General features: G+C 42.9%; 1 protein-coding gene across 1 annotated transcript; it reads left to right on the top strand.

Moving 5' to 3' along the window:
- Positions 1–241: 241 nt before the first annotated feature.
- On the top strand, positions 242–10,086 carry LOC138794128 (zona pellucida sperm-binding protein 4-like). The gene is made up of 12 exons (XM_069972896.1): positions 242–440; positions 611–732; positions 1,110–1,206; positions 1,810–1,956; positions 3,848–4,035; positions 5,492–5,589; positions 6,410–6,537; positions 7,114–7,303; positions 7,558–7,705; positions 7,801–7,873; positions 8,157–8,261; positions 9,472–10,086. Exons 1-12 carry the CDS (start codon positions 242–244, stop codon positions 9,663–9,665), a joined length of 1,689 nt encoding a protein of 562 aa, XP_069828997.1. The 3' UTR covers positions 9,666–10,086.
- Positions 10,087–11,544: the final 1,458 nt, after the last annotated feature.

Genomic DNA, 11,544 nt, shown 5'->3' with positions numbered 1-11,544 from the left:
GAAGGAAGAAGCCATGTTTTTCCAAGCCAGGATAACCCCTTTAATAAAGGAGTAGTCTCATTATCAGACGTTATCCCCGATCCACAGGATAGAGGACAAATGTAGCACAAAAAAACAAAATGTGGACCCAGCCCGACCCACAAAGAAGTAGCCATAGCTGAACTCGTCTCTGAGGCAGCTATGAAGGAGTTAATAGAAGCCGGCCCAGGTGGTGGGGCTGACCACATCACATATAAAGCCCATGGTGCTGGCTGTAGTCATGTGTCAGGTCATCATGGAGTGGTGGAGGCTGGTGGTGCTGGTAGCCTGCCAGATACTAGAGGTTTTCTCTGATAGAGACCATGGTCTGCAGGCGAGGATGGAGGTGCAGTGTGGGATGGAGAACATGCAGGTCATTGTACCCCACAGCCTGAGGGGTGACCTAAGGATGAAGGTTCTAAGTGAGTGGGCCTTGTCTTGTGGTGGTCACTGGTCTGGGGTTTAGCAGCCAGGAGATCCCACTCGTTACACAGATGGTTTCTCTGCCCCAGATACCTGATCCAGCTCGTGCTGGTGTATAGTCTAAGGGTGGAGTCCACCTGTTTAGTTGTCGTCTTTGTTCTGTTATTAGATACTGAAGGAAAGATGGAAGTGCTAAGAAATAACTCTCTTTGTGGCATTTGGGTGACCCAGAAATATGATGGCTCGGTGATCGTTGAAACCTCATATGATGGCTGCTATGTGTCTCAAAGAGTAAGTGTATGGCGAGTGATCGCTAAGCCTTATGTACCTGGCTCCATAGACCATAAAGTGCCTCTGATTCCATATGGGGGGGGGGGGGGGGCTAGTATGGTGGTGGGTTTGTTTTGGGGGGGTTGCTAGTATGATGGGGGGTTGCTAGTATGATGGGGGGTTTGTTTGGGGGAGATGATGGGGGGGCACCTTGCATGTGATGGGATGTTGTGTGGTGGGGCACCTACTGCTTTGTGTGATATATATATCATATATATATATATATATATATATATATATATATATATATATATATATATATATATATATATATATATATATATACACATTGGTAGGGCTGGAAAATATTATATTGAATATCACGTGTCTTTATTCAGGACACCTATTTTGTATTGACGCTTGGGATCACTGAAAAACAAGATGGTGGAAAGAAAGTCACTACAAGAAAGAAGATGGCTTGTGCTATAGAAACATGTAAGTAGTCTTCACACAGTGTTAAAGGGCTGTATTCACACATCTGCAAATTTTGTGGACCTACAGATGGTGAATGCCTGTCCTAGATGGATGTTATATCATGCCGGGTGGAGAAAGCATCCAGGACAGGGATTCACCGTCCATAGGTCCGCAAAGTCTGTAGACGTGTGAATGAAGCTTAAAGGGTTTATCAAGCACTACAAAAACATGGCCACTTCCCCCTACTGTTGTCTTAAGCTTGGGCGGGGATTTGAAACTCTGTTCCATTGAAGTAAATGGAGCTTAATTGCAAACCACACCTGAACTGGAGACAACAGTAGGGGGAAGAAGTGGCTGTGTTTTTGTAGCGCTGGATAATGCCTTTAAATGGCTCTTCCATGAGTGAATGATATGGGCTGCAATACCAGGTTCAGCCACTACCCAGTGTATGGCAATGTGACTGGTAAGAAGTGAAGAGGCTTCAACAGTCGCACAAGTGCATCGGCCCCTTCAAGAAGTTTATCGGTAGGAATGAAGGGCATCTGAAGCCATTTGATAATGTTAGGATACAGAGCACCCCTTTAAGTAAGAATTCAGGTTCTAAATGAAATCTTGTTGTTTCAGACCATGATGCTCCAGCCCCGAGCCAGTGTGATGCTGTCTTGAGGCCTAACAGACTGAAGTGTGCAGATTCTCAGGACTCGTGTACAACCTCCGGCTGCTGTTATGACCCTTCTGACACGACTACTTCATGCTACTATGGAAACAAAGGTAATTTTTTTTTTTTTAATTAATTGCCCCTTAAAGTGATATTGTGACCCCCTTTCTCAGCACCATTCTTAAGCTTATATTCTGGACATTTTATATCTTACTGTATAAACTTTGTGGTTTCTCCCCTCAAAACTGCGTGTTGGTGGACAGTGCTGTTGCTGTTGGGGTAGGGCTTTAGTCATGGTGGCCTTATTTCTTTGCCTGCATCAGTCCCATAAGCCCCTCAATGTCATAATGTGTGTCTAGGCTCTGCCCACTCTGTATCTATTGGAATGGACTGACCTAGGGGCCTAGACCTTTAGGTCGTCTCACTTCAATGGCAGCATAGGGGGTGGGGCCTACACTGGAGATGCGGCTGGTCGAAGTGGCACAGCAGTTGTGGCACAATCCACTGACAATAAAACATTTTTCACTGGAGCAAGTGTGGTGTCCCACCACGGGTGTTCCTTGTGTCACACCTATTGCAAAAGCCCTCCAAAAGTAAGGTGGTGATGGTATTGGTTTCACCACCAGAGGTCAGTATTTTGTATGTGAACACAGGGTTACTTTTTTTTATGTATTATGTGATCTTGTGGTCCAAAGGAGATGCTGCTTCTTTCTCTGCACACTTTCTTCTTCACTACTCACAGTGGCTCTTACAAACCCTTTTGGGAAGTAGTCATTTGGTGGGAGGAAGTGTAGCATCAGTTTCACTCTGATTCTCTGGGGAGGTGGACACACAGAAGAGGCATCTCTGCTGAATCAGGGCATGGATCTGCCAGGACCCCTGTCCAGGACAGTACAGCCACGTGTGTGTGTGTGTGTCCCCATGCAGTGTTAGAACCCAAAAGGAGGATAGGTGGGGATCTTCCCAGCCTACCCTGTGAACCCTGCTAAACAGTGCAGGGTGGTATCCTAGCTACAGAGGAACTAACCCAGATAGAGCAAAGGTACCGTAAAAAGGTCTACGTAGTCTCTTGCAGCGCGGGTGATGCCGGATAACTGTCTGTCTCTCCTTTCCAAAGTTCTGGCAGAGCACACTACTACCCTGGGTTGGGACCCTCACGACAAACTCTTCCTCTTCTCTCCACTGCTCAACACTTAACTACACAAGCACTGCTATATCTACCACTATTCTACCTCAGCACAGCACAGATCCAGTGAATACAAGTCTGTATTAAAGAAAAGTCATTTATTGTCAAGATATCCTGTACCTAAAAGCCATTATATTTTACTGGAATTCAGTTATTATTGCACCTATACATAGCGGCTATACACCTTGGGTTACAATCTCCTTTCTGTGGGTGGCGGTACCAACAGTGGGTCGGTCATCTCCCCATTGTGACAAGAGCCCAAGGGACCCATCACACCCGGCAGGTCACTTCTTGGAAGTGAAGTCAATGGGATAGAGAAATTTTCCTCTTCAATTCCTCATCTTCTGCCTAGTGTGCATGAGCCCTTACATGAAGCAATAATCGACCTGATTTGGCTGATTATTATTCAGTGTAATTGGGCACTATGTGTCTCCTTGTCTGAACAGTGTCAGCAGTTTGAAGCATAAATTGCAGCTGACAATCCCTTTTTTGAGATGGGATTTTCCTGGGGCGGACATACCAGGATGGTGATGGGTAAGTATTAAGCATATGGGGTTTAGTTTTTAAACAGGCCCTTATGTTGAGGAGGGTACTGAAACCTTGACACAAGCTATGGTATATCCCTGTAAGTCAAGCAGAGGCTTCATAATGTTTTGTGTAACTGTTTATTGCTTCCTACAATAAATCTATAAAGTATTAACCTAAGCACTGTAGTCACCATATGTTCTTATTTCTTATGAGCCCATTGGGAATGGTATCTATAATGGAGTATAGAGTAATCTAATAACTTGCACTTTATGATGCCGTGTCCTCCCCAGTGACTGCCCGCTGCACACCAGATGGCCTCTTCTCTATTGCTATTTCCAAGGCCATGACCTTGCCCGAACTTGACCTAACCTCCGTGAAATTGCTCCAAAGTGGCGTTGCAGAGTGTAATCCAATACGAGGAAATGACTTCTTCCTGCTGTACCAGTTCCCCACTTCTTCTTGTGGAACCACATCCAAGGTAACATACTGTGTGTAATACGTACAAATCCATTTCCTTCAGTCTCAAATGGCTGCCATATTTCTCCAGCCGTGTTACAGCTACAACCCTGATCGTGTCCTGACGGCCGAAAGCTGTGAGTTGTAGTTTTACTTCAGGTTGGAACATCGCTTTTAAGGACTGTAGACAAGTATCCATCTTGTTCCAATCCTGTATAGGCCTTTTAAAGTAAATAGAATCTTGTATACAATTTCCGATATTATATTATACGTTGTCCATAGTCGAGCAGAAACTAAAGTTGGCCATACACCTTAAATGACTGACAGCTGTCAGTTATCCCTCCTGCCCGTCCTCCCAATACACAATGTTCGGCATGGCCAAGCGTCCGTGTTCTTTATGGGGAGGGTTTTTCAGTCACGGCTGACCCCTATCGACCTTATCTGTCGGATAACCCAGAGAGCCCCATGCACCTTAGATTGACGTCTGAATCTGCAGAGAATGGTGCGCTTGGGTGACTGAACTTGACAGTATCTGGGGACCCCCACCAATTACAACCTCTGCAGTGTTAGAACCCTATATAGTTTGTGATGGCCCCATTCCTGTGGTGCTCATGTTAGTAGATGGAACTTGTGGACTCATGATCCTCAGGGGTGGGCCCTTAAAATTGGCAGGAGTGGCAAAGCTGTGTATGCCACAAGTTGGTGCTGAAACACGTAGACCTGTATTTTAACCTTCAGTGTCTTGTCAGTACTGTAATCTTTATGCCACTTAAAGGAATGTGTAATCAGAAATTGACTTTTTGTTTAAATGTTTTATGCTAACCTATTTCAAGCATTTTTGGTGACATTTTTCAAATTTTCTATTTATAAAAATCTTGCAGTTTTCATTCTCACCACTGGGGCTAAAACTAAGCTGAGACTTCCTATTGTGTCTGTAGTGATAAAAGGAGGCTGCTGTAAAGTGATCTGTACAGCATTGAAGCGACATGTGACACCAGTAGGTAGATGGCATCAATCCAAGACAATAGCGGTTTCCGGTGGATTGACCTTTTCAAAGGTTGCAGATCACGCTCAATGACTTGCATTCATCTCAAGGAGACAGACTCTACTGTCTATGTCCATGAGTCTTGCTGTAAAGCATGTCACTAAATGCTGTTAAAAACAGCCCAGGCAATATGACAGCTCCCATAACAATGTACAAAAAAAGAAATAAATAAAAATTAGTTGGGAAAATAGTAACAGATTAGAATAAAAGAACATGTTTTAGAGTCAGATCCTAATCAGTAAAAGGACATTTAGGTGACAGCTTCCCTTTAATGTTACAGAAAGATAAGATTGGGTTTGGCAGAATGGTGGGCATGTTTGGCTAGCACTGTAAGTTGGCTAGGGTAATAACTGTACATCCTTGGGGGTATGTTTGCTTGGTTAGGGGGGTTTCTTTCTGACGTGTTTTTATTCGGTGGATTAATGTCTTCTAGGTGATTGGCGATCAGGTAGTATATGAGAATCAGCTGGTGGCTACCAAAACCCCACTAACATGGAATAGGATATCTATTTCTAGAGACACCACTTTCAGGTATGTGATCTTTGGACAGATAGTAGATTGGCAGGGGGTCACACTCCCCATGTCAGTGCCACAGCTGTAATATTTCCAACACACATCCTTCCGCACCACCACTACTAAAATTATAACAATGTTCTGTTGCATTGACCCATTCACTCAAACAACTCTGTAGTACCTTGCATGGCCATTATAAATTGTAAGGCGATTTAAAAAGTGCTGCAACCTCTTCAAACTTGTGGCTGTGCCAGGGGTTGGATCCATGCCAATTCAAAATTGAGGGCCTAGCTTCATTGATGGCCTGGACGACCCCTTTAACACTGTGGTGGTCCGTTTAATTTTCCTCCTGGAAATAAGGCTAAAACTGATGTATTGGTGTCCTGTGGTTTTAGACTCTAAACCATTAATCTATGATACCTATACTAGAGGCATCTTTGTGGTCTTAAAGGGGCTGTCTGTTGTTAAAACCTATTTCAGGGAATTCTGAGTTAATAGAAATTGGCCTCAAGGGTCCCATTCTCTGGAGGGCCCAGCACAACATGCATCACATTCAACTACAATACATATCCTCTCCTTGGGAGGTGCTGTAGGGAAAGGAACACTTACTACCAGGTTCCTCCAAACTGCATATGGTGGGGCCATCTTTTTAAAACATTTTTTAAAGGGGCCCCATGATTCATAGAATAACTTGTTCAGCAGCATAGCTATCAGTATATTAAGGGATGTTTTGGAGGGTTGATTGCTCTGGACACTACTTGTACAGAATATGTAGACTCCCTTGTAGTAACCAGAGGATTGGATCCTACTTGCAGTTCATCATTCTTCTTTTCTGCAGGCTACTGGTTCGCTGTAGTTTCTCAGTCGGTGGCCTCCTCCCATTGAAAGTGGATGTAGTGACCCTACCACCCCCGCCGCCTGTGTCCAGCCTGGGACCTCTTCGCTTTGAGCTGAGAATCAGTTTGGGTAAGATGTGGTGGTCTGTATTCTGATTGTGGCAAAATGTACAAACCCACTGATTGCTATTGATTATAAAATTAACCCGAATTGGACACATCCACCTGTCGCTACATTCAACTGCTGGTCTGACAACTAAAAAAAGGGTAACTAATTCGTAGTACACAAGTTTTGTCAAGCCCAAAGAGTTGAATGGAGCAGCAGGACGCATGTTGGACTCTGATCTGGCACTCTTCGCCTATCCTGATAGTTCGTGGGGGAAAACAACTCCAAAAAGTTTCCTGAGGTTCTAGACTTTTTGCAACACTGAACAAGCAGGGGATTCTGGAAGTCTTGCCTATAGAACTGTATAAAACTCACAAGAAGGCTGATGTAGAGGCATGCAGGTCCTTTATCTCCCACCCTGAGGCGCAATTTTCCTCTAGAGCCAACATATCAGTTCCCCAGAGAACCTTGTGTGGTTAGTCCCTTTTAGTAATGGACAATGTTGAGCCACATAAGCCCTGATAGATCTTGGAGAATAGCTGGGTACAGTACACTAGTAGATTCATCGAAAAATTTCACTTTTTTTTTTTTTTTCTTCAGATTCCAGGTACACAGACTATTACAACGCCCCTGACTATCCTGTGGTTAAAGTACTGAGGGACTCTGTATTTGTGGAAGTTCGAATCCTGCAGAAATCTGACCCAGACCTTGTCCTTGTCTTACACCAGTGCTGGGCCACACCAACCTCTGACCCTCTGAATGCCATCCAGTGGCCTATACTTATTAATGGGTAAGTAACTATACCTTAAAGGGGTGTTTGGGCTTATGTCTCCACCTTTCACAGGCCCAGTTGTGGGGCCACCACACCCTCCCCCCTCTCCTCCATCATATTGTAATAAATGGCACTACACCTGCCCATGGGTTGTCGGGTACAGAACAAACGTGATATTACATCTTGGCTATTCTGGTAATGGTGATGTGGCTAAAAGTCTATACGCTGTAGGATTTTTTTTTTTTTTTTTTTTTTTTGGGATTTCTTAATAGGTGTCCATTTGCCGATGATGACTACAAGTCTGAGCTGATTCCTGTTGCCTCGAGTTCTGCTGTAGCTTTTCCTTCTCATTATTCCCGGTTTGATGTGAAGACTTTCACCTTTGTGGATCCGAACACCCAGATGCCTATTGTGGGACAGGTATATAATATAATATATTAGGCTTTGCTCAGTACTGCCTCGTGTGGACATATGCTTCGTAAAGTTAAATTTGTGCCGCTATCCTCTGTATCCAGGTATATATCCACTGCAGCGCTTCAGCTTGTGTCCCCACTACGAGTGACAGCTGTGTTGCTGCATGTTCTAGAAGTAAGTCTAAACCCAACCATACCAATCTCATCACCTGCCGTTTCCATGTGATGGAACTACCATAATTTCCAACACTGATATATTCTGTGACCATACCTTGATTTACTGAGCGTCTGTAACGTCAATTCCCTTAAAGTGACAAACATTTTATATATATATATATATATATATATATATATATATATATATATATATATATATAATTTCTCTACAGGGAGCTCATTGCATAAGAATTTAAGCTATTCTCGTTGAACACTGGTAACTGTAAAAATATATATTTTAGGTAAAAGATCTGTTCCTGTGTTTCCAAATGAAAGTGAAGCTGTCCTAGTATCATCCGAGGTACCTATAGTCTTTGACAGCTCTCGGCCAGAGGTGCAGAATGACGGTGAGTTGCTGCTATGTTCTAGAACTGTTCCTGTATGAATAACACAGAATTCCTGTCCAACTTGATATTTGGGATGGACCCTCACTATTCCTGTATAACTATAGTAAACCGACTACTAAATGTGCAAAACGCCTTTTGGCTGCAATTTTTATTTAAATCCTAGGAGTCCACTTCAATGCTAGGCCACTGGATGATACACATGCTGTCAAACATACAGCAATAAGGGCCATGTGTTATAAAATAAAACTAAATTAAAATGATTTGCCTTTGAGTGCCCCAGACAGGTCTGACAACTCCCAATCACACCTGCCAAAGAGTAATGGTCCTGATAATTCACCCAGTCGATCATTTAACGATTTCGAAGTAACTATTTGGTTTTTAGCGATCAGCGTTTAGACTGAACGATAGATCGTTTGAAAAAATCGTTATTGCGATCGTTTTAAGATCCCTTAAGCCTATCTCGTACATAGGGTAAATTGTTGAAAGACTATTTACACGAAGCAATCTGCGAATTTTTTGCAAACGACTATTTGAGAACATGTTGATCAAAATGAACGCTTTCTCACTCGTCGTTTGATTGTTATGTTTAAACGAGCACACTATTGCTCAAATTCAAACGATAATCGTTCCATGTAAAAGCACCATAAGAACAACCCCTCCACCCAGTTACTCTGCTGCATGCTAGGTTACTGGCAAGGCTCCAGTGTGGGGTCTTCAGATACTCGCCCTGCTTCATTCTTGTGGGCAATGGGTGGTGGATCAGGCAATGTTACTGAATGGAAGGTGTGATTGCAGTGATGTGATAACACTTAACACTACCCAAAGCCTCAATCATCCTACAGCACTGAAGGAGGGGGAAAGACCCTATGTGGAGGAAACCTCTAGGAAACCATGGCTAAAAGATTGCTTTTCCCTTGGGTGACACGTTTATGGCCAACTTCAAAACTTACAAATGTAAAGTAAAATTCTACAAAGCAGCAGATGTGCAATGGCAATATCAGACAAATAAGCAAGAAAACCTACAGAATTGGGGTGAATTACTAAAACTGTCAAGTTCTTTAGGATAAAAACATGCCAAATATCTCAGTGCACCATTTAGATACTGGGTATAGAATTGCATGCCACAATGTCCTTTCTGGTGTATTATCAATAGGACATGTCAGTAAGAAGATCAGGAGATCTATCCTTCTAACGCTTATTTGTTGTCCAGGTATCTATGAAGTAAGAACTTTCCAGGCAGAGACTCTGATAAACGGAACAGCTATAGCCATGGGGATCGTTGCAGTCGTTCTTCTGACACTAACAACATGGACTCTGCACAGACAGCGGAAATGTAGATCTGTGGTCATCACAAAGCCACCTGTGAAGGCCAGGACTGTATATATCAAGACCATATCCAGCTAAGCTACAATAAAACTATCCATGATCTGTAACCTGAGACTGCTCTGTTCAAGTATGTTGGGGGGTTGTGTATGCAGCACTCTACTCTTGTCTTATTGAATGTTTCATCCAACAGTGAAAGCTCTAAAATAGGAGTGTGGGCCTATGATGGTGGGTGGCAATAGGCTGATGGCCCTCCTGCTTTTACTGCTACCCTGGAGTCAATGTGGTATGTAAATATGTTGCTGGTTGACTATTGCTTCTAGACAAAATCCAGCAGACTTGCGGTTTACAATGTATAGCCCTAGATTAGGACAGGTTCTTGTAAGATAATAGTAACTTAAGACATGTTTGACTTTACTCCACCTACTGTTTGGCTTAATATGGGCCAGAAATTTGCACCAAAATTACTGTGCATGGTCCTTACCGTCTGACAAGGGTGAATAGCCTGAGATGAAAGCAAATAAAAACCTTGTTATATACTGTGTGGTCTATACTGTGTGGTCTTTGTGTAAAATGCACCAGAACGGTTGCTGTCTGCACTAGTAAATCTATATTAACACTGGAAAGTCAAAATTCTCAGATAATTGGAGGGGGGGAATGGGACCAGATTCTATATGTACTTTTCCTGAAGCATGTGTATGAGTCTTCAACTCTTATTCTTAATGCTTATGCTTGGGGATGAGCGAATTCTGCAGTCTCTGCCCTGCCTGAGCTGGCTCCATACCCAGTAGGGGCCAGTTGTTTGACGGATTAGATGCCACAGGAAGTAGCTGCTGTGGCATCTAGGCAGTTAGATCAATGGCTTGCCATTCAGTTGGGTTAGAAATAAGAGGCCTCCATGAATGCCATGAGTGTTCCTTTTACGTTCTGCCATAGCTGAGTGTACTGATCTTTACAGAACAGGAAGTGTAGGTCTAGTGGCCAGCCACAAAACTACATGATTTTGGATTATTTTTAAAATGTAGTAACCAGGACTATTACAAAAAAACTAAACAAAATTTTTGAATAGTGCAAGTTTTTTTTTTTTTTTTTTTTTTTGAAGCGTTGTAGGACTTAATCAAAGATTGAGTGTATGAATTCCACAAGCTACCGTGTGTTTTTTTTTTTTTTTTTTTTTTTTTTTTTTTTTAACAGATAATGTCTTCTAGGGAAAATCATTTTAAAAAGTTTGCCAAAAAAGTGCCACTTTTTTTCCTCATTTTCTGGCTGGTACCATTAACGTGAGTGTAGTCCGCTTGTAATACCACACACAACCTGAGACAGTTCTGGTGCTGTTTTGAAGGGGGAAAAAAAACAGCTGTGCTTTACTAAGACAGGTTAAACCCTATAAGGGGTCTGTAAAATTCTGTCTGTAAATTGAATAAAAGTTCAAGTGGAGTCTATGCATCAGTCTCTGCTTAAAGCTTCGCCTGTTCCATCCTATCCTGAAGTACCATCTGCTGGGCAGATGGCGGATTAGGCTTCAAAATATAGTCTATTGACTCCACTTAAGGGGTTATCCAGCGCTCCAAAAAAACATGGCCACTTTTCCCCCTACTGTTGTCTTCAGTTCAGGTGCAGTTTGCAATACGTTACATTTACTTCAATGGAACTGAGTTTCAAAACCCCAGCCAATCTGGAGACAACAGTAGGGGGAAAGTGGCCGTGTTTTTGTAGTGCTGGAGAAATTCTTTAAAATTTCTGCTTGAACTCTGTAGTGTGTGCAAATACCCTGATGCAGTGTCCCAGACTGGGTAAGGCCTCTGTGCCCACCTGTAGTTATCTGCACTGTTGCCTGTATTTCTGTATTTTCTATTTCTAGTCTGTGTCTGGCCAATCAGAGGTTGGATTATTTCCTTGAGGAAGATCTAGTCAGTCAAGTTAGGATTTTCTCTGAAAGGCCTACCCCAGAGAGCTCCTG

The sequence above is a fragment of the Dendropsophus ebraccatus genome, chromosome 5, assembly GCF_027789765.1.
Source record: "Dendropsophus ebraccatus isolate aDenEbr1 chromosome 5, aDenEbr1.pat, whole genome shotgun sequence".
NCBI lineage: Eukaryota > Metazoa > Chordata > Amphibia > Anura > Hylidae > Dendropsophus > Dendropsophus ebraccatus.
The sequence above is the reverse complement of the archived record's forward strand: the minus strand, read 5'-3'. Positions and strand labels throughout refer to the sequence as shown.

Coding starts and splice junctions, on each gene's coding strand:
- LOC138794128 (XM_069972896.1), top strand. CDS start 242: ATGGTGCTGGCTGTAGTCATGTGTCAGGTCATCATGGAGTGGTGGAGG. Junction 4,036..5,491: donor CTTGTGGAACCACATCCAAG/GTAACATACTGT, acceptor AATGTCTTCTAG/GTGATTGGCGATCAGGTAGT. Junction 7,304..7,557: donor TGGCCTATACTTATTAATGG/GTAAGTAACTAT, acceptor ATTTCTTAATAG/GTGTCCATTTGCCGATGATG.